Source organism: Hypomesus nipponensis, chromosome 23, assembly GCF_054491055.1.
Source record: "Hypomesus nipponensis isolate SF chromosome 23, ASM5449105v1, whole genome shotgun sequence".
NCBI classification, from domain to species: domain Eukaryota; kingdom Metazoa; phylum Chordata; class Actinopteri; order Osmeriformes; family Osmeridae; genus Hypomesus; species Hypomesus nipponensis.
Window position 1 is genome coordinate 23157892 of NC_140383.1, and position 25872 is coordinate 23183763.

General features: G+C 45.4%; 1 protein-coding gene across 1 annotated transcript; it reads left to right on the forward strand.

Annotated features, from left to right (window-relative positions):
• The first annotated feature begins 22873 nt into the window (after nucleotides 1-22873).
• atp5mc3a (ATP synthase membrane subunit c locus 3a) lies at nucleotides 22874-25427 on the forward strand. The gene is made up of 5 exons (XM_084688420.1): nucleotides 22874-23024; nucleotides 23214-23313; nucleotides 24082-24156; nucleotides 24553-24740; nucleotides 24851-25427. Exons 2-5 carry the CDS (start codon nucleotides 23275-23277, stop codon nucleotides 24963-24965), a joined length of 417 nt encoding a protein of 138 aa, XP_084544546.1. The 5' UTR covers nucleotides 22874-23024; nucleotides 23214-23274; the 3' UTR covers nucleotides 24966-25427.
• The last annotated feature ends 445 nt before the right edge of the window (nucleotides 25428-25872 follow it).

A 25872-nucleotide genomic window follows, 5' to 3' on the forward strand; every position in this document is an offset into this window, starting at 1 on the left:
GTGAATAATCAAATAAATAAATAAAAATCCTTCATGCACAAATAAAAAGATCATGCAGTAAACGATATCTTGACACCTTGGTTTCTGCACTCCTTTCCTACAGCCTCCTAACAGATAGTTCCCCTTAGAAAGGAAGAATCAGATGACACCATTTACACCTATGCTAGTCTCTTTGGTTTATGTTGTTTTGACATAAGGAAGAGCTACAGAACAAGAATGTTTTAACCGAGCTGTTTGTGTCGTTGCCGTGTGTTTCCACTGTGTCTTTTGTTCATGTGTTTGCAGGGATGATCAGATTATGAGAGTTGTTTGTGCTCTCCATGATCTGGAAGCTTCCTCGGTGTGGTGTATTTAATCATATCTGTGGAGGCAACCTAGCCTTGGGACCAGGGCTTCCTCTTATCATACTTTAATCAATATCTCTCCTCCAATGTTAACACAAAGCAGCCCCCACTGGACTGCAGAGCCGGCCCGGGTATTATGGATAATAAGGTCTGTGGGATGCAGCGGATAGAAACACTGTTAATCAGACTGGATGGAGTTACAGTGTTTTCCAATGCAAATGAGTGCGATTTTTGTTTAATTACCTCGACTTAGAGAGAGTCAGGTCCTTGCATTGGATGTGGACCTCTGAAACACTTGCAATGCTGTTCACATACAGCCCTGTCAGGAGCTTATATAAGTAGATTGTATTATAGTGTGGCAGTGACCTAGTGCAGAACCTCATAAAAAGGAAGGCTTTTCTAGAATAAGTCACCTTCCTACGGCATAATTACCACCATTCATCTAAGAGCCGCATTAGTTTCATGATAGACAGTGAAACTGCCTATCTATCTTTCACACGACAATGCAGACGCACAATTGTGACAGTCAATTAAAAATGAAAGATAATGCATTCTTTGTGTTTAGTGGAGTGCTTATATTCAATTTCCAATATGTTAATACATGCCAATTCAAAGCAGAGTTAGCGATTTCCTTTTTATTTTTTCCCCCTCCATGAAACAGCCATAAAGTCAGGATATTTACTTGCGTTTACCATAGCCAAAGTCTTCTACTGCCGGCTTGCTTCCCTGCCGCAGCACCACATTTACTATTCCTCTGGGATCCATTCCCCCTGCATATGTGTATAAAGGGAATTTGCAGGCAGCAAAGTGAACACGTTATATCGGTCATTTGCTTTGCAAAGAGATCTTCCTCCAAACTGCATTTTAAACGCTAAGGTGTTCTCCATTACTCTGCCGAGATAAACATTTAAATGCCCTTTAATTAGAGTGTCCTTCCTCACTGTCGATAGGCCAGGCCTAACCACTCAGAGACTTAATGACTCTTAATTGAAATGGTGGAAAGGGAAACAGTCATCAGTGAGCACAGAGACACGTTTGGGAAACCACCCAACTGTTCACATCATCATGTCAAATATTGTTCCACCCTTAATAAATATCAGGAGTGTATCTGTGCGGTGGCGTAGCGGTCAGAATGGCGGAGCGGTGTTTTTGTGGTATCCCATCATGCCGTGGTAAGTGTCAGGGTGGTAGATCATCAACACGTCTAGGAATATTGACTTGATCTTTTCATATTGTCATGGAGGTATCTAGTCAGAAGGGCATGCTTACACCATAACCTAACATCTGTCTCAATAGCTTCTCCCAGGACTAATGCATGGCTATGCATACTATGGTTTGGTGTGAAAACGTTACTCTGTAATACCCCATCATTCATAGAGATGGGGCCTTGTGAAAATAGTGTTAACTGTTTTAAGACCCAGTACAGAACGTAACATTTATATTTGAGACATATACACAAAACCTCAGGCAGCTAAAAACATACAGTCCAGACCCGTGGTGTATTTAACAAGGTTAGCAGAGTAACCGTACATTACGTGTTATTCACAGGTGCTCACGCACGTGTTTTTCTTCTTCTCTTCTACATCCTGACATTTTTCTTAAGTTGAGTTCAGAGTAACATGAGAAGTTAAACTGAGGTCTGGAGTGCTCGGATGTAACCATTGTAGGAAACGGACGAGCAATTAAAAAAAAACTTTCCAATGAAACTTAATGTCCCCTTTCTCCTGTACGGTGTCTCAAGCTTGGCTGAAACTTTCTGTCCTAATTATCCATTTCAGCCTGTCTGTTTCACATCTCCTGCAGTCCCTCATTATCTCCCCGGCCTCCTCGCAGCCTGTTCAGTGTTACATTAGTAAAATAGAGCCTTTGATTTGTCCTCAACAGCACAGACACCCAGGAGAGGAGAGAGAGGGAGAGAGAGAGAGAGAAAACGAGGGAAACGAGGAAAAGGTGTTTGTAGATAGTGTTGACTGTGTTGATGGCATGTTTCACCTTTCGGAGAACTGCATCCAGAGGTGAAGCCAGAGGAAGTTTGATGTGTCATCGCCAAACAGGAATTGAAAAAGGAGACCCTTTTTGAAAACACGTTCTGAAACGATTGTATTTTACTTCGACGAATATGTGAACGTTTTTCACGTGTGTCTCAAACCAAGAGGGAACTTTCAAAGATTCAAATTGTTCCCGTGCACGGCCTTTTCCCGAGCACACTTGTTCTGATGCTACGTTGGGCTTATTAAAGTAGTGTAGAGCTGTACCTTCCAGCCCATAATTCAGCTCCAAAATGACAGCAATAAGAAGCTGATCATGTCGGGTCATTCTGCGAGAGAGCAGCCAGTGCTTCAGCCTCGCTTAATTAAAGCCGCACAGGCCTCCTTCATCTTTGCATATTCCGCGTCTGGGACATTGATACTCATTATTTCTTAAGTCCAAACACCAAGACTGTGTCAAGAACGCATCCATCACAGGCAACCCGCTCAGAGTCAGCAGAAAACAACGTAAATCGTCCTGTCAGCAAATTTGGCAATTTGCTATTTTCAACCAGGGGGGTTCTGACATGTTTTCATTGCTGAAGATGACTTTCAAATGCGGAGATGATGAGGACGGTGGCTTGTTAGTCCACTCTCCCGGCCTCTGCTGTAATGACAGTCATTAACAGGGCCGCATTAGATAGGGGACCCGGGAAGGGTGCGGGCTGTTCATTTGCATGGTGTTAGTGCAGAAGACTGGCGCTGTTAGGCGCGAGGACTGCCCTGAGTGTAGCTCCGCCTGCTTGGCAAGTCCTCCTGTTCTTAACCAGGGCCTATCCGTCCCATTCATTATGTGCATAAAGCTTGAGTTATCCTCTCCTTGGTGCGGGGATGAATGTTATTAAAGGTATAGCCGTCTGACACTCCTCTAATGAAAAATAGGATGTTTCTGAAGGTTATGTTAGCAGCCAGCTCAGAAATGCCTGCTTCATTTCTCCCTGTACTGAGGCTCAGGGCAGTGTAATTCCCGCCTCCTGATAAATCTCTTTCTCTTAAAGTTTTTGTGGCTCTGTGCACAGGAGCCTCATCATAAAGAGACCTTTATTATCCCTGCCTCTCTGCTGTAGATGCTCAGTAAAGGGCGAGACTGGAGTTCCCGGCACATCACAAAGTAAAAAGGAAAAAGAAATATGAGGACTGCAATGGTGACCACCTTCTGTGTGAGTTTGGGGGGAAAACATGGTTTTATTTGTGACAGTGGTGGACCCACTGTAGCTGCAAACTAACATTAAAGTTCACTTCACTTGAGTCTATCATTGCTTTACCGTACCGTGCATTGTCACCTAACCTTTTTTCTGAGGGTCCTGAGAATACCTTGGTTCTGACATGATGGAGACTTTAGAAACAGCAGGATATTTGCAGCGTTCAGTCCATACCCGGATGACGCAAGCTTGCGTGAGAGCACGGAACACACACCCATGCTCAGCACCAAGATCGGATTCCATGCTTTTTTAGGCCCAGTCAGAGGTCACAGGTCAGGGAGAAGACGACCACACCCACCTACTCTGACACTCTCCAGCCTTGGCCAATAAACCGCCCCCCCCCCCCCCCCCCCCCGTCGCACTGGTCCCGCCCCCTGGAGGACCCGGGGCAGAACTGGGTAGGGTGCATTTCAGTGGAATACTCAACAGCTCATTTGCCATTATACTGTTGCTAGACGCATCGAGAAACTCCTGAAATTTCCTGAAAGCAGTTTTCAGATACGTTGTTGAACTTGACATGTTTTAGGCAGGGGAGTGTGGGTTCTGACGCAGTCTGCCCCTCCTTCCTGCTTCCTCTGAAGAGTTTGGCGCATGTGTGATGCATTACAAACGACACGCGTGGATGTGCTCTGCGGAAGAGATGGTGCACGGTTGTGGGGTTTGCATAATCTGCAACAAGGACATACTGCATATGTTCCCATTGCGTTCCCCTATGAAGTATTGATTTTTTATCACAGTCAATGTTGAGGATGTGTTAGGGCAACACGTGCCCTCTGTATTTTCCTGTCTTGACTGATCAAACTAAAATGGAGCATGAACAGCACATCAAAACAAAACCTCAGCTGGAAGAGATTACACTGGCTCGGTTGCCTGGGTTAGGAGCGTCTCGAGTCAGAGAAGAATGTGTTAACCTGAAAGGGCAGGGAAGCCCAGGTAATGGAATCTATCATTGCTTACTGACCAGTCTTCAGAAGGAAAGCCAATAGTTAAACAACAGAAAAGCATCCCTTGTAGCTCACTTCTATTTCAGAATAAGACACGAGAGGTGTTCAGCTGCCGTCTCTTCGCTCAATTCATTTGTAAATACGTCAGGATCTCGAATCTGTCGGGCTCTGTGCTGCACGTTGTTTCTAGGTACATGGAGCCGTCTCAGACCGCCTTGTCTGCTGTTCTGTCTAATAAGCAACAGACCCTAAACACAGCTGTTTGGGGGTCAGAGGGAGAGACCTCCAGGCCTGGCCGTCACCTCTCACTGGGCATAAATCACTGCCAACATCAGAGAGCCAGCCCATTGGGGTACGTGGGTGTCCCCCTGGCTAAAAGACATGAGTTACTAGCTGATAGTCGTGACGCGTCACTTTAATGGGGAGTCCATGGAACCTGAATAGAACCCTGTTTGGCACAGCCACCCAAGCAGATTAGACTAAGAACCCTTTGGAATACAGTGTTCTGTTTGAAAACAGAACCCATTAACACTGTCGAGGGTCCACTAAGAGCTGGTGTCAAAAATGAGCGACTGCCCCCCTTCTGACACTAATCCGGTTTGTTCTATTCTTTTCCGTGGAGAGAAACCAAAAGGCAGGTACCTGTTGAAGACATGATGTTAAGAGGCAGGTTAATTTGATTTACACGTGAGGTTGTGACTGTGTTTCTGAGGTACCTGTGGAGCGTTACCAAACAAGCCACACAGTCTGTCTGTCCTCCAGCAGCCAGGTTTGTTATCGTTGTTTTTGTAGCTGAAGCTGTTCTTGTCAGATTATGCCACATTTCCATTTGACTTTCATAAGATGTTTACGCTTCAGAAATTGTGGCAATAGCTTCTCTCTGGTGCAAAGGCTTTTACATATGTTGTGTTTCTGAAGATGGTGGTCTGAGTTATAGCAATCATTTTCAGAACCAATCCCAACAGGGTATGTTAGGGTTTTTCATGTTGTGCTTTTGTTAGTTTGTCTGTGGTTTAGGATTTAAGAACAGAATGAAAATGCAAAAAGAAAAAAATATATATATTTTTTTTTGTAGCGGTGTTATAGATTTGCTTTCAATTTTCCCATACAGTATCTCTAGAAAGAAAATGTTTGTGTACCTTTTAAAATATATGTATATATAAAGTTAACGCAGTCAGTCCCGACAATTTGGAGGGGCCACACAATTGGAGTAACGCGTCGGTTATGTTTCATTCAAAGCCCCTTAATAATGTGTTTAATGTGGGCAATATTGCTTCCACATGGGCTCTTATTAGTGTGGCTTGGTGGGTCTCAGGATCAGTGGCGGTCTCCTTAAGAGATGAGCTCTCAGGGGAGAAGGAAACAAGTGCATGTGGAAAAAACCCTGCATGAGTCCTGTTCAAAGGCACAGACGAGTTCTGACTGGATTAACATTTATTGACCATTTAAGCTTTTTCTTCTTCTTTTCCTCTTTTTTTTTCTTCTTGCTTTAGGACAAAGATTCAAACTTAATTGCAATGGTTGTTACACCAACTGATCACCAATGTGCCAACAAAAGCCTCACTAATGGGCGCTTCATTAAGGATTAGAAAGTCTCTATTACAAAACAAATTAAGCATGCTCTGATCTTAACCTATAGGTCGAACAGCATTACAGCCAAGTTTAAGCTGTTAGATGGCTGAAAAACTTATTACGGGTAAGCGCTGAGATAGCACTTTGGTATTGATTTTACGATAGCTAGGTATGATGATTTATGGAGTGCTTGTGTCAGTATAACAAGCTGAAGGACACACAATATCATCTCCAACATCATTAAAATTCAGAAGTCTCCAGAGCTAGCTCATCAAGTCCTCTTCACTACCTTGGAATTTCCTACAGATAGATCCATACAGACAGAAATATAGAGACAGAAATGTAGAGTCAGAAATATAGAGATAGAAATATATACATAGAGAGAGAAATATAGAGACAGAAATATAGAGGCTACAAAAAAAAGTAATCTCATACTTATAATAGAAAATATTTTCTGCTTTTCTGTCAGCAGTTGTACTAACAAGCGAAGCAAGATTTGGAAATATAATCTACCACATTTGTAGAATTTTCTTTATGTGTGTTCACATGTAAACGGTTTTATGTTCAGTCTTTAGTGTGGGTCTGTTGAATTATTTTAAGAGCAATGCAGTTCAAAGGTCTCTCCTGTACAGGTTGCAGACTGGGGTCCGTGTCTGTGGTCTAGACGGAGACAACAGATTCAGTAGTACACTAGAGCCCCCTGTGGGTACTTGGCAGAAAATGCTGTCTGTTTCACTTCGCCTGCCTTCTCCCATGGCTGAGGGGGGAAAAAACACTGAACTACACATGTTTAAATTTCCAGATTTGGTTTTATTTGTTAATAGTTCTTTTTTGGGGGGCTTGACCATTTTTCATTGTTTGATTACATTTGATCATTTTAGCAATATATACAATTATATGTCTGGTTATCTTGTTTTTAGAAAATGATCTTAAAGAGTTTAACTACTGAATGTGTCATTGAACAAAGTTGTAAATTTAAGTTACTGAAAATCATACACAACTGTACTCCTATTGTACACTATATTAGAAGAAAACCCTTTGATTTGACTTTGAACATTTGTTTGCCCTGTCCAGTTCTAATTGATGACAATTAGGTCAAACAACACAACAATATCTAATCGATATAAACGTATTGTTTTGATAGGGCAGTAAAACATGAATGGAACATCAACATAAAACACCTTATCTTATCCATTTAGGGATCATTTCAGAACAGCTCTAATGAGTTTCTCAGAGGATACCATGTCAGGGAGTTCTGTCCAAGGATCTGCCTGCAGGATGGAAATAAACACCTGGGCCTCTCTCTCTCTGTGTCTCTCTCTTTCGGTGTCTCTCTCTCTCTCTCTCTGTCTCTCTCTCTCTCTCTCTCTCTCTGTCTCTCTCTTTCTCTCTCTGTCTCTCTCTCTCTGTCTCTCTCTTTCTCTCTCTGTCTCTCTCTCTGTCTCTCTCTCGGATTCCTCTGGATCCAGCCCTCCTGGATCCCAGACTCTCTCCATCATCTCCTCCAGCCGTGAGGTCGGAGCGGCAGAGCAGGGCGTGTGGCTGGACCCGCTGGGCGCTGGCAGCAGTCTCCGTCTGCCAACGAGGGATGCGAGAGGGGCGAGCGAGCCCACCCCTCCTCCACCCCCCCTCCTCCACCCCCCTCCTCCACCCTCCTTCTCCACCCCCCTCCTCCACCCCCCTCCTCCACTCCCCTCCTCCACCCTCCTCCTCCACCCCTCCTCCTCCACCCCTCCTCCTCCACCCCTCCAGGAAGAGACAGGCCAGAGACTGAGCCAAGCATTCCTGCTGTGACTTGGCGCACCCCACTGGACAGCTGGAGACTCGGGGAGCGGAGACGCTGCCAAACAAGGCTGACGGGGCGTGGGGGGGGGGGGGGGGGGGAGGCTGGACGAGGCCTGGGGTGGCTCCCATACCTGCAGCTGATCACCAGCACATCATGTGTAATTATCTACACTTATATGCCTGTGAAATAAAATGGGAATCCGACACACACACACACACACACACACACACACACACACACACAGTCGTGTTCAAGAAGCTTTCTATATTCATGACCTTTAGGTTTGTCACTGAATGTAAATTTTGCAGGCATATCTGAAATGAAAATGAACAATATTTAGTACTTCAGTTGGGTTGTGGTTGAGCTCTGTTTGCGCTGGAAATAAACCATTATGAACATTATGTAAATAAACAACAGCTGTCAGATTCTTGCACTAAAATAACAACGATTACCCTACTAAATGATGAACCAGCCTGGAATAAAATACAAAAATTGAATCCCATTAAAAGCTGTATCATGGTATCAATGTGATACAAGAATCTAAAAACTAAAACAAGTTAAAAAAAATAAGTAGTGAATGAAGAGTGCACATTAGCAACAAATCAGATGTTAGTGTACTACGTTTATAGTGAAGGATGGCATCTGAATATGCAGATTAAAGTGCTGCACAGTCCTCTACGCTGGATCTTTTCATCCTGACGCTGTGGGATGGCAAGGATGTGGCTGCCACACCCTCACAGCGCCGGCTCCATTCTCCGTGTAAGAAATAACGCCACGTTAATATTCGGAATATCGAGCTAAGCCCACTTAAATGTGTCTGTGGCCTATTTTCTCCTCCTTCATTCTCAATCTCGCCGCTAAATCTTGATTCATCAGCGAGCGAGCCCTATTACGCAGCCCTGACAACAGGCTCTGCCTCGGTGATAAATGACAGTGTTCAGGCCAGATTTAAAACGTGAGGCTCAAGTGCCAATTATCTATGCAGACCTGGTTAATGACGAGATCTCTCGTTAAATATCTGATCTCAGCATGAGCGTCATTTGTCAAGACGGGCCCTGTTTACCTCCGAGACACGAGGTTCCGAGACCTCCCCTGCCAAACACGTGTAAAACCTGGATCTTTGTTCCTCGAATAACCTTTTATCAGCGAGCTGCCATCATGATTAAGTTCAGCCCAAACACACACACAAAGAGGCGGACAATTACGCTCACCTCCACCGCGGAAGATCACGGTCAGCGAGAATAATGAACATGGAGCCGGGGGTTTGATGCATTCTGCGTGGAAAAGCCCAATTTGCTGGCAGCACCTGGAACAGTGCCCCCACAGTGGTCTTTCCTGAGGTGATGATAGATACTCATGGGCACTGATTTTCCTCCTATTCTGATTTGTAAAGATGATAAGTGTTCTGACCTTAATCTCATCATTGCAGCTCATTAAAGCCCGCGTTTTTTTGTGTGTTTTTTTCTCCCCCCCCCTCCGTCGTTGAACGTGTGTGGCGCTTTACCCTGTCCCACTTTCCCAGCGTCCCCACGGCCAGGAGCAGGGAGAGATCTGGGTCTGTGCTGGGCGGTTTTCTCCGCTTCTCCCAGGTCCCAAGGTCTCAGATTAATAAACACCGTGTGGGCAGGAGGTGCAAGAGGCCAGGGGAGGTGAGATGCTCTCTGGCCTGCCCGGGCCCCAGCCGCGCCAGCCTCCCCACCCTGTCTGTCCACACCCGGCTGGCTCTCTCACTCCAGCCTGATTACTCTGGATGACCTGCTGGAAAACGTTTGATCGAAAAATCCCAAATGTGTCCAGACTGGGGTCTGTGCCTTTTGTCACGGAACGCCTCAAGCTCCAACAGCACGTCGAGCAATAAGTCTGCGAATAATTATTCCAGGTAACATTCGGAACATTCCTTTTAACCTTTGTTGTCTGGGTTTTTGAAATAACAATGATTCATTGAAATAAATAATGAACGGTTGGTGTGGTATTTCTGCCATGATACAAAGTCAGTAGGAAACCAGCTGGAGAGCACAGATCTACCCAGCATCCCCACTTCCTGTCTCCTCACAGGACATAGGACTGTCTAGGCAGCATCTGCCCGGGCAAATAAAGCCCCCAATTCCTCTTCATGTAGAGGAGATCATTAGCATAATATCCCTCTCTGTAAGGTGAAAACAGAATAATAATTGGCTTGCCCTTTTCTCTCTGTGTGTTGTAAAACAGTTAGGAATTAATTTGAGGATAACTGTGCAATTAATTCTAAATGCTAAAGATGGTGTGGGAGTTGTGATTCGAAGGAGGGAGGAATACCTACAGCCAGAGGTCACGGAGAAAAGACTTTGTGTTATTGTCCATGGTCCTGACTTACCGGGGCTAGTTCTACAGAGCGGGGAGGTAGAATGTGCTAATGTGCTTACAGTCCATGCTGTTGTTCTCAGACCCGAACCCTTACTGCTGTCCTTGCGTTCAAATCAAGGTTGGGGAGACGATTCCTGCCACACATGTACTGCATGAAGCAATGCGCGCCGTAGAGCTCCTCACCTCTGTCTGTCTAAAGTGTGAATTATTGTGTTGTTGTGAATGGGTTCTGTGGTGACTAGGATGCATGAGGCTTTGCCAAGCCTCATTATACAGACCTGCAAATTACACATGCATCCCCATTATAGCTAATGAGCAGCTCTGTAATCAGGGGCTGACTAGATTCCGGGCCGTTCTCGGGACGAATCTTAAGCACGGCGTTCAGACTGACGGAACGCACGCCAGGTTCCTGGGACATCTGTCAGTAACAGCTTCAGCATGTACATTCAGAGGGCTGGGGGATGTCAAAGACATCCTCCTCTGTCTGTCAGCGTCAGGTTACCAGACAGTTGGGCTCAACGGCTACTGTATGCGATTCGCCCGAATGTGGGTTTTAGGGTTTTTACATTACATTTCATTCACATTTAGTCATTTAGCAGACGCTCTTATCCCGAGCGACTTACAGTAAGTACAGGGACATTCCCCCCGAGGCAAGTAGGGTGAAGTGTCTCGCCCAAGGACACGTCGTCATTTGGCACGGCCGGGAATCGATCCGGCAACCCTCTGATTAATAGTCCGATTCCCTAACCGCTCAGCCATCTGACTCCCACTTTAACCCTGGGAGAGTATATCAAGTCTGTGAACAGCGCATGCAGTCTCATGCATATGAGCGTGTTCCTGTTGTCTCCACTCTCCCTCCTGGAGCCCGTCTTATTAGCAGAAGGGTTGAGCCTCGGCCTCGTTCCCAAACCCAGGCTCTGTGGAGGCAGACTCAGCCTAGCAGTGAGTCCCAATTACACCTAATGATGGAGGCAGGATGGAGCGCATGCAGATTGGGCAGCAGTTCCTTTGTCACGCCAGGCAGTACCTATGATCATTCATCACGGCCGTGGCATCCTGCTCTCCTCCCAGAGCAGAGACAGTGCATCCCAGTGCATCATCCGTGCTGTTATTTGTGTTTAACTGCCAGGAAAAGGAAAATAAAAAGCCCAGTTGCAAGGCATTGTGGGGGATGGGGGCCGGGGGCCCGTTTCCTGTCCCGAACCTGCGAGTCTCCGTCATCACAAAAAGGAAACGGCGCGTGATATCCGATCCCCACAGATAGATCCATCCGGAAGGTTCCAGCCCTGCGCCACGCCACAGCCCCAGCCTCCTCAGCCCCAGTCTTTAGTTCCTTTTGTTGCAATCAATGTTGGCTTTGAAATCCAAATGGGATGACTGTAAGGTGTGTGTATTACACGAGGAGAGGCGGGTGGGGGGGTGGGGGGGGATTAGTGTGAGATCTGGGGGCGAGCGGCGTGAGGGTGTGTTCTGCGGCAGCCGAGGGAGGAGAGGGTGCTTGTCAGTGGCTTTCTCCTAATCCCGGCCTGATCTCAGTGTTTGATCCACAGCGTGGTGCTGAGACAGCACGAGCTAGCAGCTATTGTTGTAATTTAAAGTCAATATGATACTCATGATCCCTCTCCTCGGGCCGAGGGAACATCCGCCCGGCGCCGCGTGCAGACAGGCATCTCTGCCGCTCACAGGCCAGCCTCTGCGTCTCCAGACCTGCTTCCTCCTGGAAGAGATGTTTCTAGAAGAAAATGCGGGGTCTCACGCATATCTTCTCTTTTTTGGGGGGGGGGGGGCGTTTTTTTTTTCTTTGGGTTCCCGAGGCGGACGGACGCCAAGTCCGTTATTATTTTTGGTTTGTTCCTCTGTGTTGGTGTCTGGTCTGTTTCCTGAATGCTTACGTTTCATTGCTTTGCTCCTTGCAGTGTCAAGGTTCATTTTCTGTGATGAAAGGTGAGACGGAGTGAGACATGACATAGGGATCCCCGTTGGCCAGTAATTCTGTCTAACACGCTGTAAAACCTAATATTGCTGGAGCCATTTGAAAAAAAAAAACGATTCAGATGTACAGTACCGTGGGTGGTTTCCTTCTCCCCCCCCACCAGCACCACGTGTCATTGGTATTGGTCTATTGTTCAAGCTTCCTTAGTGACTCGACGTACTGAAAAACAAGCCCATGGTGACATCAATACCTGTGATGGTTCGTTCAGAAGCACTTTAACCGGGCTGAGAGGAGGGCTCTGAGCCTGAGCCACAAATCCCCCTCTGTATTATTAAACTGAGGCGATCTAGGCTATTTATCCAGGGTGAATGACATGAAATAGAAAGGACTGGCTCAAGGGCCCATTAAATCCATACACATGTCATGATCTGCGACGTCTCACACTAAAACTTTCAACAAAACACATAGCTGACAAACATTGTGACACGGCTGTAAATTTGATAGCCGGGGGTCAGTGAACTCTCTCTAGATAGGGGTGAAATGTCAAAAATGGATTCCTTCAGTCGACGCAATATCTTTTGACACAGCTCGAACCCTCAGACTGTATGTAATAGCCCTGTGTTATTAGTACGTAACTTGCTGTTATTCTTTACTGGGTAACAGGATGGGATGTTCATGTTCTGAAACTTCCAAGAAGACTTATGTCCGTCTTAAATGAGAGAAGCTCCAGTCAGAACAAAGTCCATTTATCCTTAAAACTCAAGGCTTTGTCTGTCAGGCATGTTGGTTGACCATGTGACATGAAGTGTATGTATGGGGCGGAGCCTCTTCCCTAAGGGCACATATGACACGTAGGCTGTGGCCTTACCGCTGGGGCCCAGGTTCAATTCCGGCCCGGGCCATTTCCCGCATGTCCTCCCCTCCCTCCCTCTCTCTCCCCTACATTTCCTGTCTCTATGAAACAGAAAGGCCAAAATTATTTGTAAAAGGAATACCACACGCTCATCTAGTTAGCATTGCAACTTTAGAAAACGACCGACTCGGCGATCACTGCCTCCGTTTTTCGATAAACGTCTTTCACCTCATCACATTCGCGATTGCATCACGACGCTTCGCGGCACCTCAGCAGGCTTGTTTTCACATTGAAGAGACTCTTTGGAGGGGAGACTCCTGTTTTTATGTATGCCAGTGGCCCACTTATAACTTAAATGACTAGTTTAGTTAACCTTTCTGTTCAAGTCTAACATATCGTTATGGCAGCAACAGTGCACTGCATAATTTCCATGGCATTAGCATCAGTCATGTTCCCCTCCTCTGCTATAAATACACCTGACAGCACAACTCCTCCGCTAGTCTCTTTTTGTAGGAGTGTGTGCAGGTCTTCAGAGGTGAGGCACTTTGATAGTACAGCTCATGAAATATTTGCTGACTTCTATCACCTAGGGGACTGCTGTTCTGATGGAGCCACTGATATGTGCCCCTATTAGTCTCTAAGGAGTTCTCCTAGCCCACTTTCACCCCAGCAGTGCCAATTAAGCAGCCGAATTATGTATAATAGTTGGAGTCACTTGCATTTCCGAGCGCAGGAACTCATAGGAAAGGATGACAGAGGGATACTGTTGAATAATTAGAGTGAATTTTCAGAGCCCTAGAAACTCAATCATGTCCTGCCACACGCTAACTATTTTTAACCTAATCTTTCCCCTCCCAGTTCTCTCTCTCTTCCTTTTTCTCTCTCCCCCTCTTGCTCTTCTCCGAGGGCTCTTGGTTCTTTTTAAAGGAATCATCCCACATGTTCTCTGTCTCCCGATGCCCCGACGCTACCTGAAGGCACTGGCTCGTGAATTCCCACGCAGCACAGACGACGAGGGTGCGGAGAGACCGAAGTTTTTAAGAAAAGCCAGATTCCTGTGTACTGCGCTGAAAAAATGAGATCGCTGGAGGTCAAGGGGTCGTGGGAAAATGTGAAACCTGACAGCACGCCACTGTCCATCGTGGCAGGTGCCAAGACCTCATTTTCACGGCGGGCATGCACAATGCGTGGACTGTAGTCACGTTTGCGACCGGTGGTGCGCTTGTGCTAATTACATCACAGTTGGTTTGCCATCCGTATACAGCCTATATATAGAGTAAACCTTCCGGAGGCTTCTTAAGGAGCTCCATTGGTGTCTCTGTGGATCTGAATGTCACTACTGGTCCTCTCATCCTCCAAGACACTTCCCTTAGTCATCAGTATTCTAATGACTCGCACCACAGCCATCCCCCCGTGATTCTGTTTAGAGATAGAAAGATTGATGAGACGCTCATATCGTCCTTAACCACCAACTAATTAACTAATTAGGACATCCAAATGAAGACTTGCTCTCGATAATGCAGTGTGGCTTTGGCACGGGTAAACAGCTCTTAAATACAATCCGATAACAGCTCAGCTCAGTCTTAGAGTCTCAGATTCACTCTTCCTCAGCAGAAAACAGTACACTTCATACCGGGAAGGTATTAATGCCAAGGGCACTGGCCTTGCCGACCAAGAGACGCTGGGTTCAAAGGTCGACATATTCATACAGCATCTGCATTGTCATAGCTGTGATGCTGCCGTATCGCGGCCGTGTTGGAAGATAATGAGCGGAAGGAGACAGTGTTGTCTTGGTCCACCGTCTCGCGTGTTCACACCATGAACACGTGTGGTGTCCCTCCTCCATCCTCCTCACACCGCCCACACCCCCCCACCCTCCACATTCCCCATGATTCTCCATCACGCTCCACATTGTCTGACTTTGAACCTGTGCTCCGAGGGCCAAAAGGCCTCGCAGCCTTGCGGTTGCTAGGATTCCATTGCCTGGTGTATAATTAGCTGTTTACCATTGACACGGAGGACCTCTCGGCTTGTTCTCACCGTGTGCGGAGGCTCTCTCTGGTGGTGCAGCGATCCATGTCTCCGCACACGCCGCTCCCTCTACGCACACACACTGCGGGCCTTGAAGGCATGGCGTGTCAGCGGTCCGAGGATCCTAAGGTGATTTAGTGATGGTTTATGGCTGGGGCTCGGTCTCCCCCCCCAGCTCCATCAGCCCAGAGAGAAGCCACGGACCATCTGACCACCCTCGGCTCTCCAGATCCTGATCACTAATGGATTCCTGCTCTTTTACCTCAATCTCTGGTTGTTTTCTGTGTTTTGACACTAACATTTGAGGGTGTAATCCCACATGGCTCCGTCTAAAAGGTTAATAATCCTTTTAATTAAAGGATAAGCCCGCTATTGAACACAAAGCGTAATCACTGAAGGATTACCAGGGAAATTAATATAGCCATAGCAATTAGCCTGACAATTAACGTTTAAGTGCTGGACAGAGATCAAAAAGCTCTTGTGATGTGTCATAAAATTCATAGAGTTGTTAGGGGGGGGGGGGGGGGGGTGTTGAGGAAATGTTCGTTTGCGCTTTTACTGCAGCGCGCCTGCGTGTGCACCCGGGGCGGCTGTGAAACATGGCGTCCCAGCGGATGGAGCGGCAACAGCTGTTCCTGCCCGAGCGCTGCGTTTCCCACAATATGATCGCTCCATCAGCGAGGCACGCTCTCCAAACAGGCGCATCTGCATTCATCAGACGCACTTATCAATAAACAGGACCCTGCGACAATTAGCGATCTCCGAGGGGGAACAAAACACCAAGCCAGGAGGAAAAAAAATGTCAGCCGTACACTTTAATCACTGACGCAGTTAATCAATAAAAGGCCTTCATATCTTTTAATTAAAGTTTTATTTGCGGCAAATGTTTGGAGAATCTGTTTGAGGTTCTTTTTTCCATTAATGGAACCAGTTGGGTTTGGGAAATGGAGGCGGCAGCTGCTGATGACAGTCACGATGGGGCACTTCATGTTTGTAATTGCATTTTGTCACCTACAGAGGGTGTTAAGAATCCTTGTTAAAGCTAGGGGAAATCTCACAGTAACAATTATTGTCGAGCAAATTACCAGGTAGGCAATATCTAAACTGTCAAGACAGGTTAGCAGGAACGGCCGGTGGGAGATGGACCACTCAGACATTCATCATGGCCATAGTTGCTACCTCCAAATTGAAAAGGGGAGGGAAAAACATAATCCATTTTCCAAATATCTGAGTGTGCTACTTTTGATTATCACTGTGAGTGACAAGCTAGGCTGGCTTGAGACATTCAAGGCATGTATTTTTCATCATAAACTTCGCTCGCTCGCTGCTTAAGGGAATGAGTGTTGAAGATAAATGATTGACAATAAGAGACCCTACCCGAATAGTCATTTGACTGACGTTGAATGTTGGTCAAGTGTATTTGCACAGCAAACAAGTATCCTCGAGTTTTCCTTAAAAGCCTCGTAGTGTATCAATGGGACACGCTGGTGTACAGTCAAGTCACAGGAGAGCATCTTTCCAACATCTGTCTTTTCCTGCTCTGCATAGTTTATCCACATACACGCGTGGAAATGTATACTCCTAGTTTTAATAGGATCGGAAGGCAAGCGTAAAATAAATTATGTTTTTTTTTCTCCCTCTGTCAACCTTTGTGTTGATTGGGCCCCACCTCTCCTCCGAGTTCATTGGCAGCAACACTGTCCTTTGAATCCCATTTATCTCCAACTATAAATTGAATTATTGAAACAATATTTTTCTTGCATGAAGTCAGTGAAGCAGTAAAGGGGTTAAAGTCAGGGAGCCATAAAAACAATAAGGACGAAACAACAATCAGGGTGGGGCTCAATATTCAGCCTCCTCCAATATCACAGGATTTAATAGGATATGCTCCATGTGTGTTTATAGATTGCAAACGTTGTACAAATCTGTGGTAACATGTCGCCACCCGCCCCCTGGCTGCCTTGCCAGGGAAGGGAAGTGCCGTTTCTGCTGATATAACAGGGGTCATGTTCACCCCGAACAAACTTCATATTTTAGGAGGGTATACTTTGGGACATGAACTAGTTTGATAGAACTAGGCCTTGTGTGAATGGCAAAAATAGTCTCTTAGACTTCAACATGCCCACTGGGTAATTACAGCGATACTGACAACTTCATCCAACCCCTAAATCAACCAGGGTTTTCTGATGTGCTGTGACCTATTGTGAGAGGGCGTAACATGTTTAGCTGAATTCTCTCATGTAAAATAAAGCATGTTGCACTAGCGTATTTGCTATGTTGTCGAGGCCAAGAACCCAGATTACTACATTGGTTTGTAAACAAAATGTCTTACAAAGCCTGCGTTTAGTCATTTGCAAGCTGTGGCTGTTGTTGATTCAAGGTGAGACCTGGCATTATTGCCATGTAGGTTCGTGTTTTTATTGTTGTTATTTTCAAGAATGAGCCCATTTTGCCATTTAATTGTGGCTCATGGGCTTGGCTGTGAAACAGCACACTAGGGAATTGCACGTCAAGCGGCTGAATTTCCACAGCCATTAACTGCTCTACACTCAATTAGAATGCATGGAATCCTGACGTTTCATAACTTATGGGTCTCCAGGCTGATATAACCCACGGCTGTAAAAAGTATCCGCATTCTGAAGACGCAAAGCCTGATACTGATGCTCACTGGGACCTGAAACAGATAACTGTAGCTTGGGATTTTCCACACTGCAAATTAAACCTGAATAAATGGTGTAAATGATGTGACAGAAGCCACCAGGTGCTTTACTTTGTCACCTTGGTGTAAACGGACCGTGCGACTTGACGGGATGTCACAGATTACTCTCACTAAGGAGCAAGAGCCTCACAGGCTATCGATGAAACACAGTTTCAGGGCAGCATTCTCATATTTCCATGTCTAATAAATCAGGTTGCGTATCAGAAATGGCAAGGATAGCTATTTAAATAAAACAGACCAGTGCTGGAATGCATCATAAATATGAAATATGAAAGGCGACAAATTGAGTCACTTAATAAAATGTAAGATTTGTTACAGTCCTACGTGCTGTACTGGGGAAGGTGATTCTGACAATCAGGAATTATGATGATAGAAATGTACTTTGATTGCTGTTTAATTTTCTCGGGTGATCTTTTGCCACCACAATCACTCTGTGAGAGAACAGACAAGTCCGATTTGCCTTGCAATTAATAACAGGCTACCGCTGTGAGATTTGGCTATTATTCCTAATATGTTATGTGATTGTAAAAAGCACCTTTCCCAACAGTACGACTGCATTCATTTATATCTTGTTATTTCTTAAACGCTTTTCCACAGCTTTAATTTAACAAAGTGAAGGACAATTTCAGCACAACCATCAGTAACCCAATTTGTACCAAAAAAAGCTGCCATTTGAATCTTTTAAATGCGAGGATTACTTCACAACACACTTACTGTTCATGCTACATTAGCAGCAGGTGTTGATAGCTCAGGGTTTAAGTGAGCCCAGGGCTAGCGATGAATTTACCGGAAATAATCATTAAAACACGAGTAATAAAATACACCAGTGGATTGAGATTTGAGAGTGTTTCAGAGATTTGAGAGTGTTTCTGTAAAACAATTGAATCCCTCATAAAGAACCCATGAGAGAGAGAGCTGGACTTCTCCAGACAGCACGTGACTGAAGGCAGTGGATCCCACCCAGAGGGAGTTCTCCCCTGGTGGTCACACACTGGTCTCAGAGCAGGTGAGACCCACCGCGGGGCAGAACCTAGAGCCATCAGCAGGACCTTCAAGGTGGGCCCACACTGCTGGGGCTTCAGACAATATGACAGATTAACGACGACCAGTTGAGGCCCTGCACTTTCGGCCGCTGCAGTTGCGGCCGCCCACAATCTCAACGATGTCTGTCTTAATGTCCGTTGAACAGCCCCTACTGCAGGGGCCACGGACGGGGTAAACACACTTGCAGGAAGCAGACTCACGACAGGCTAATAAAGCACCATGATTGATTTAGCCTGCTCTGTGCCAGGTTGGTTGATTGTGTGGGAGGAGAGGTACCAGATTGTGTGCGTTTCTGTGGTAACTGACCTGGTGTCGACATTTAAGAGAAGAGTACAGACAGATTATATTAATTTCCTGGGGGGGTACAAAGGACCATGTACATGTATTTACCCTCCATTGATCTGAATGTGTGTGTGTGTGTGTGTGTGTGCGCGTGAGTGTGTACTTCAGTGCTTCAACTGGTGTGTAATACTTAGATTTCAATTTCCTTTGGGAATTCTGATTCCTTTACTTAAAAACAGGTTTTCATGTTGTTGTTGTTGTTGTTGAGTTTTTCTTTTGACAAAAAATATTGTGATGGGCTCCAATGGGAAACAAGTAATTATAAATAACTGCAGCCTGCTGTGGCAGTTTGCCTGCACTCATATCTTGGGAAGAAAGTTAATGCGTATTAATGGAGCCTATAAAAGCAACTAATTGAGCATTCCGGAACTTGCTGAGTTAGGCATCTGCTACTGACAATCTCCAGCACCAGGACCTCCACCAGACTGGTCTTATTAGCTCTCTGAACTGGGATGTAGGTCAAGCCATTAAAAGCAGGAAGGGCTCTTCCACTAAATATTGAAACAGCCTAATATTTGACACCTGATCCTTGAGGGTGCATAGGGGACACGTGCAGCGGGCTGTTGTGACCAGGTTGAAGCGTCGACGCATTTGATAATGACTTGCCCCCTCAAACGTTAATCCCAGTTTAGAACAATTTAATTGAGCACAATAAACTCCAACCATATGTGCCCCCTTAAAATCAACGGTGTTCCGAATGAGTGCCACTGCACACTAAGAGAAGATGCTGAGAAAACCTGCTCGTGTGTGCAACTTCTCAAACTACATTGACATTGACAGCTCGGATACTAAATACTTGTATTTTGCTCATTTTTTCGAGTTGTTAAACCAAACAGATTAAGCAGTTTCTCAATTCAGTGCCGAGCCCAAACAGCTACAACTAACAAACAACAGATCCTGGGCAACCTTTGGATACATTGTGAAATTCACCACGCTTCCCCATTCAAACGCCACACATCTTGTCTATCCATCAAACCCTTCTCCATATGTCCGCCTGAACAGCATCCGTGTTTCCGTCTGTTTGTGAAACCGCATGCGTGTCTTCGTTAAGTGTCACAAACGGGTGCAATTTTACACACACAAAGAGGCAAACAAACCCCCCCCCCCACAAAAAAAAAAGGTCAAGCACATTCCATTATGGCAGCCAACAATTTTTTTTTTTTGTAATCAGCTTCAGGTGGACGTTATTAAAGAGCCATAAGCCCTCAGACAGTAAATCTAAGTGACCTTGAAGACACCAGAGGAAGTGCACATCTGTAAACCAATCATCGCACGGCTACCCCTGTCAGCCACGCTCCCTGTCACACAGCCTCTGCCTGCCTCTCTGGATGCCAAACAGAGGGAAAGGTAGAGAGAGAGAACCGATATGGTGGTATGACTGGAGTCTTTTCCGGAAACATCCATCGTACACTTGCTCGGCCCTAAACTAGTTTCAGCGTACTACCCTTCCTCTAATGCAAGGGGGCTCCAGCAGGGGTGCTCATGTGGAGTTGTTACAGACCTATAAAGTCAAGATCCATAAGAATAATGATACTGCAAACCTCAGCACTTCCTACCTCACTGCGAACTGCTCTGCTCACCAGCAGCACAAAGATCAGTGTTATTATGGATTCGCTGAGAAATCAATTTTGTGAATACTAATGTCCTTTAAATCTTCCGCATCCTCAGAGAGGAAGAGCGGGTCTCCGGGATGATTTCCAGCTGTGTCAGAGAGCTGCCTGCCCACTCCTGACAGGGATTATTGAAGCAGGTTTCTCAAGGCCACGGTGGAGACAGCCTGGAAATGATCAAGTGGATCCCGGAGCGAACGCAGGGTTAAGACCACCGCGAGGAAGAAGGCTCACTACACTGACTGATATCTGTACATTAGCAAACATCCGGTGAACTGACTCCCTACTCTTGGCCTTGCCCGAGATATAAGCGGGACTATCATTTTGTGCTGCATCCGGGGTTAGAGATTAGCATGGAGCCATGAGCAATGTGCTGCCGTCCTTCTCCAGCCCGCGCATGCTGTCAAGATGCTTCTTCCCTGCTTGTCAGGTGCTCCGGCGCAGAGCCGTAGAAACCTTTTCCCCTCTCCTTAACAACCGCGAAACAACACGCACACGCCCCTTCGGAGGTGCCCACATTTCTGAGGCCTTTGACAGGACGTGCTGCAGGCACAAATTGTAATTCATAAAGGTTAAGGGGGTCAATGCCTTTTATTACGAGTCTGAGTGCATCCTGCTTGATGGGGCGGGCATGCAAATGGAACGTCTCAGAGTGTTCTATGCAACGGATCCGACAGGGAGAGAGTGCGTGCCTCGGCGGGCGAGGGAGAAGGGGGGAAGCAAGGAGGAGGGGGGGTGGGGGGCTGTGCTCTCTTCACCTTCCTCAGCTATGTGGACCCAACTACTGCAGTGCAGTTAATGAGACACTAAGACAGTGACCTCAGGTGGTTAACGAGCATTTTGACATGTGCTGTCTAGTTTTTTTCAACCACTACATTGCTAAGTAGTATATGTTTCTATGTTGAAAAATAATGTATTTGAGCTGTAGGGCATGTCTTACGGACCTAGGGTGTGTACAGTAGCTCAACATATTTACTAAACCAAGCAATGCATCATTAAAGAAATATATTTTATCACATTTAAATAAGTATTAGAACTGAAATGTGATTTTTGGTTTTTATGAAGGAATTTAACACCGTCAGACTACCAAGATGTATCTTAAATTGTACACTTTCTAAAAACCTACCGAAAATACCATCATGTTTGTGGCAGAAACAGTGAAAAACTACCAAACCAACACTTAAGGCGTACTGTATAAAACATTAATTCACCAGCAGCCGCCTACAAAGTGGATGCATCAAAGAACATCTTTAGACTCAATTGCACCCTCTGCTGGACATCTCCAGAACTACTTACAGGAAGGTGTCAAAGTGGAAGTAAACTGTCCAATCCATGTCAGGGGGCTAAGGAGGCTGTATTAGGATGTTTAATTAGTTATATTTAACTTGGCTCACTGATGTATTGAGTGACAAGTGGAGGGAGATACATACAGTCAAATGAACCTACAGAACTCAATGGATGCAATTGCACTTTACAAATTTCAGAAATTAAAAAACGTTCTCAACTGTCTCAACTGTTTCAACTGGTGATCCCCGCCATGTGACTATTGATCGTGTTTTCTGACATGGGAGTGTTTTCCACATTAAGAGTGATTCTAGGTCATCCTCATGAGATAAAGAGGCTATGACTTCATCTCCCGGCGCACCTGCACAGATCATACCAGAGGAACCAGTGGGGGATTCCTTCCTGTAGCCACAGCAGCAGCAAAGACAGGCTCCCTGTGCTCATTACCTTTGCCTCGCTGCTCCAGCTGCTGCCTGGTGCGCCATTCATCAACATTACAAATCCTCTTGGTGTGCAGCTCCACCCTCAGCCTGAGCGCTGCAGAGACAGGGCCCTGGGACATCTCTGGGTAGAATCTGAGAGTTGAATTATTTCCGCAACAGGTGGAGGGGAGAGGAAACGTGCGGTGTGTGTTAGAAGTGGTTCTCTCATCTCTGGTGAGAAGTGCACACTCAAACATGAGCAGAGTTTAGTAGAACAGTAGCCTCTCGTAAATGCAGATTCAACGAAGGTGTGATTGGAAGCAAACACTTGTTCTTCATTGTTGAGATTCTTTATCTTAACATCCTCACTTAAAGTTTAAGAAAGGGATTGCTGAAGTATCTTAATTTAGATTTCTCTGATTTGAATGCCAAGAATATTGTTTTAATGTCTGGTTTAATAAAGTTGTTGTGAAATGACCTTCCTTCATCGTAAACTCTCCATCCGGGTATCTATAAACACCAACTTGCGCCTGCGCTGTCGTTCACTGTGGTTCGTCCTCTGCAGTCGGTAAGTGAAATGGAGGATTCAATGACAATTTTAACGTAACAAATCGGGTCTCATCCTTCTTTATAACACATATCTGTTCAATTTCAGTGAGGACTGCATGTAGTACTTTAGCAAATGTGCATTAGGTTGTGTTTATTTTCTATGCCAAGCGTTTATTTCCGCATTGACCTTACTTCTGTCTTCTATCAGAGAGACCCGGGCTTCTATCAAATTTGATCTACTAAGTTAACTACACTACCTAAATTGGAAAATGTATGCCTGTGCAAAGTTCGTCTCCACGCCGGCGTTGGTGAGTTTTGTTTCCATTATGTCTGAAAGTGCATAATTCCTGCAAGTGTATCTCCCTATATCTTCAATGGGGGCCTGGTGGTGAACTTGATATAGGCGTCTGGCAAGGGTATTAGCTAACAAGCTAGCTAGCAGCTATTCACTACAATCACTTTCACTATAATACCCATAGATAGATCGTCCAAACCAGCACATGTGTCTACCTTATGTTGGGAAAATGGGAGTTTGTTTAATGCACACTTAACGTGGTGTCTTGCTGTAGATTGATCTGTGTAGTTGAATTAGCATGCTAGTGGCTAGCTAACATGAAAAGGTCATCCTCCCCTTTTGGACTAAGTGCACATAGCGAACAAAGTGACAGACTTTTGTTTGCATTGGTTTGGTATGCTCAATAGTTGGTCTCTTGTAATTTTGTATGCAAGGCTACACTTACTGTTAACCCAAGGTCATGTTTTGCTTCCAAACATAACTTATGTTGTTTCATAGCACCTACTTATTTCATGTTTTGCAAGTATTGTTTAGAAGTGCATGTGTCAGAAGAATAAATTGTTCAGAAGGCTGGGAGAAATATCATGCAGTGTTGCATTTTGACTTTGGGAACATTTGGTGTGATCAACGGAGTTGACAGAACAGACACTGATGACATTTCAATGACAATAGTGACACTTGAAGGTGCCTCCAGTGCTGTGCATATGGAAACAACTGCTGGCTATGATGAACTATAATGCTTTCATGGGCCTGTGTCTGAAGGTGTTTGTTATGTGTGCAGATCCGTGCTGGTTCCCGGGCTCTATACAGACCCCTCTCTGCCTCTGTGGTATCCGGATCTGAGGTCAAAAATGAGGTGAGGCCACCACAGCTACACATTCAACCACCACAGCTACACATTCAACCACCACAGCTACACATTCAACCACCACAGCTACACATTCAACCACCACAGCTACACATTCAACCACCACAGCTACACATTCAACCACCACAGCTACACATTCAACCACCACAGCTACACATTCAACCACCACAGCTACACATTCAACCACCACAGCTACACATTCAACCACCACAGCTACACATTCAACCACCACAGCTACACATTCAACCACCACAGCTACACATTCAACCACCACAGCTACACATTCAACCACAGATCAAAAAGTTGTCGTCTCGATGACGAATGACAACCGAAATGCATGTTTCCCTCTTTAAATTTAAAAAAAATAAATCTTGTGTGTTGCAGAACACAGGCCTCCTGCCCCAGAGCCCCTTCACCCAGGTAGCACTGCGCGGCTTCCAGACCAGCTCTGTGAGCCGGGACATCGACACCGCTGCCAAGTTCATCGGTGCCGGCGCTGCCACAGTCGGAGTCGCCGGGTCCGGCGCCGGGATCGGAACGGTGTTCGGTAGCCTCATCATCGGATATGCCAGGTGAGGAAATGCCAGGTCGACTCGGCCGAGGCTTCAGTTCCCTCAGTGGTTTGAAATGAACAGATTTGTTTTTTAGTGTTTTAACGCCGCGTTTGTTCTTGTTTTTGTAGGAACCCATCCCTGAAGCAACAGCTCTTCTCTTATGCCATCCTGGGATTCGCCCTGTCTGAAGCCATGGGTCTTTTCTGTTTGATGGTAGCGTTCTTAATCCTGTTCGCTATGTAAAAACATTCTGCTGTCCATAGAAACACTTTAATTACAGATGTGACTACATATTTTATCGTGGCTACCAAAAATTGTTCTGTGTAGGTGTCATGAAAATGTACATTTTCAAGTTTCGGACACTGTCAAAATAAGGAAAACATGTATTGTAAAAATGTAAGCAATTACACAATTAAAATGCATGTATTTGACTATTTACAATATGGCAGTACGTTTTCTATGTTTGGAATCATGTCACCGCAGCCATAAGAGCAGTTGGTTTGAATGTCACCCCGGATTTCACAAAGGAGAGGATCAACCTGATCTGTTTACCAATTTCCTTAGGCATCATATGCTGGCTTTTGTGGGTCTGCATAGCTTTCTTTGGGTCAACTGCCGATCATTAGCAGTATGTAAGTAGGCAGCAAGTGATGCTCTTGCTTTTGTAAATGGCATTAAAAATAAATCTAGACAAATTTGATGGTGCTAAGTAGTGGTCTGTAGTTATTTTAATGTGCTGAATGAACAGAAGTGAAAAGCTTAGACCTGCACGTGTATCCTATCCACTACCAGTTTTTATTCACGTGCTAAAAGCCAGGAAAATACTTTACCGCCTCTGCAGGCCCTTCATCCTGGCTTTCCCCCAAGAGAGGCTATGAAGTTGTCATCATCTGATCTTAAGACAGACTTGCTGTTTCCCCAAGAACAATGCTGCATCGCAATTACATTATTTATGGCATTGTAATACTGTGAGCACGTTGTAAAAAGATTAGTTTAAACTAAATACATTTGGACTTGTCATATGTTTGATCAATTGGACATTCCTCAACTTCACCTTGAGACGACGCTTTATTAATCCCCAGGCGGGGAAATTTAGTGGCGGTGTGTGGGCGCTTTTAAATTATAAATGATGGGAGAGGCATATCGGAAA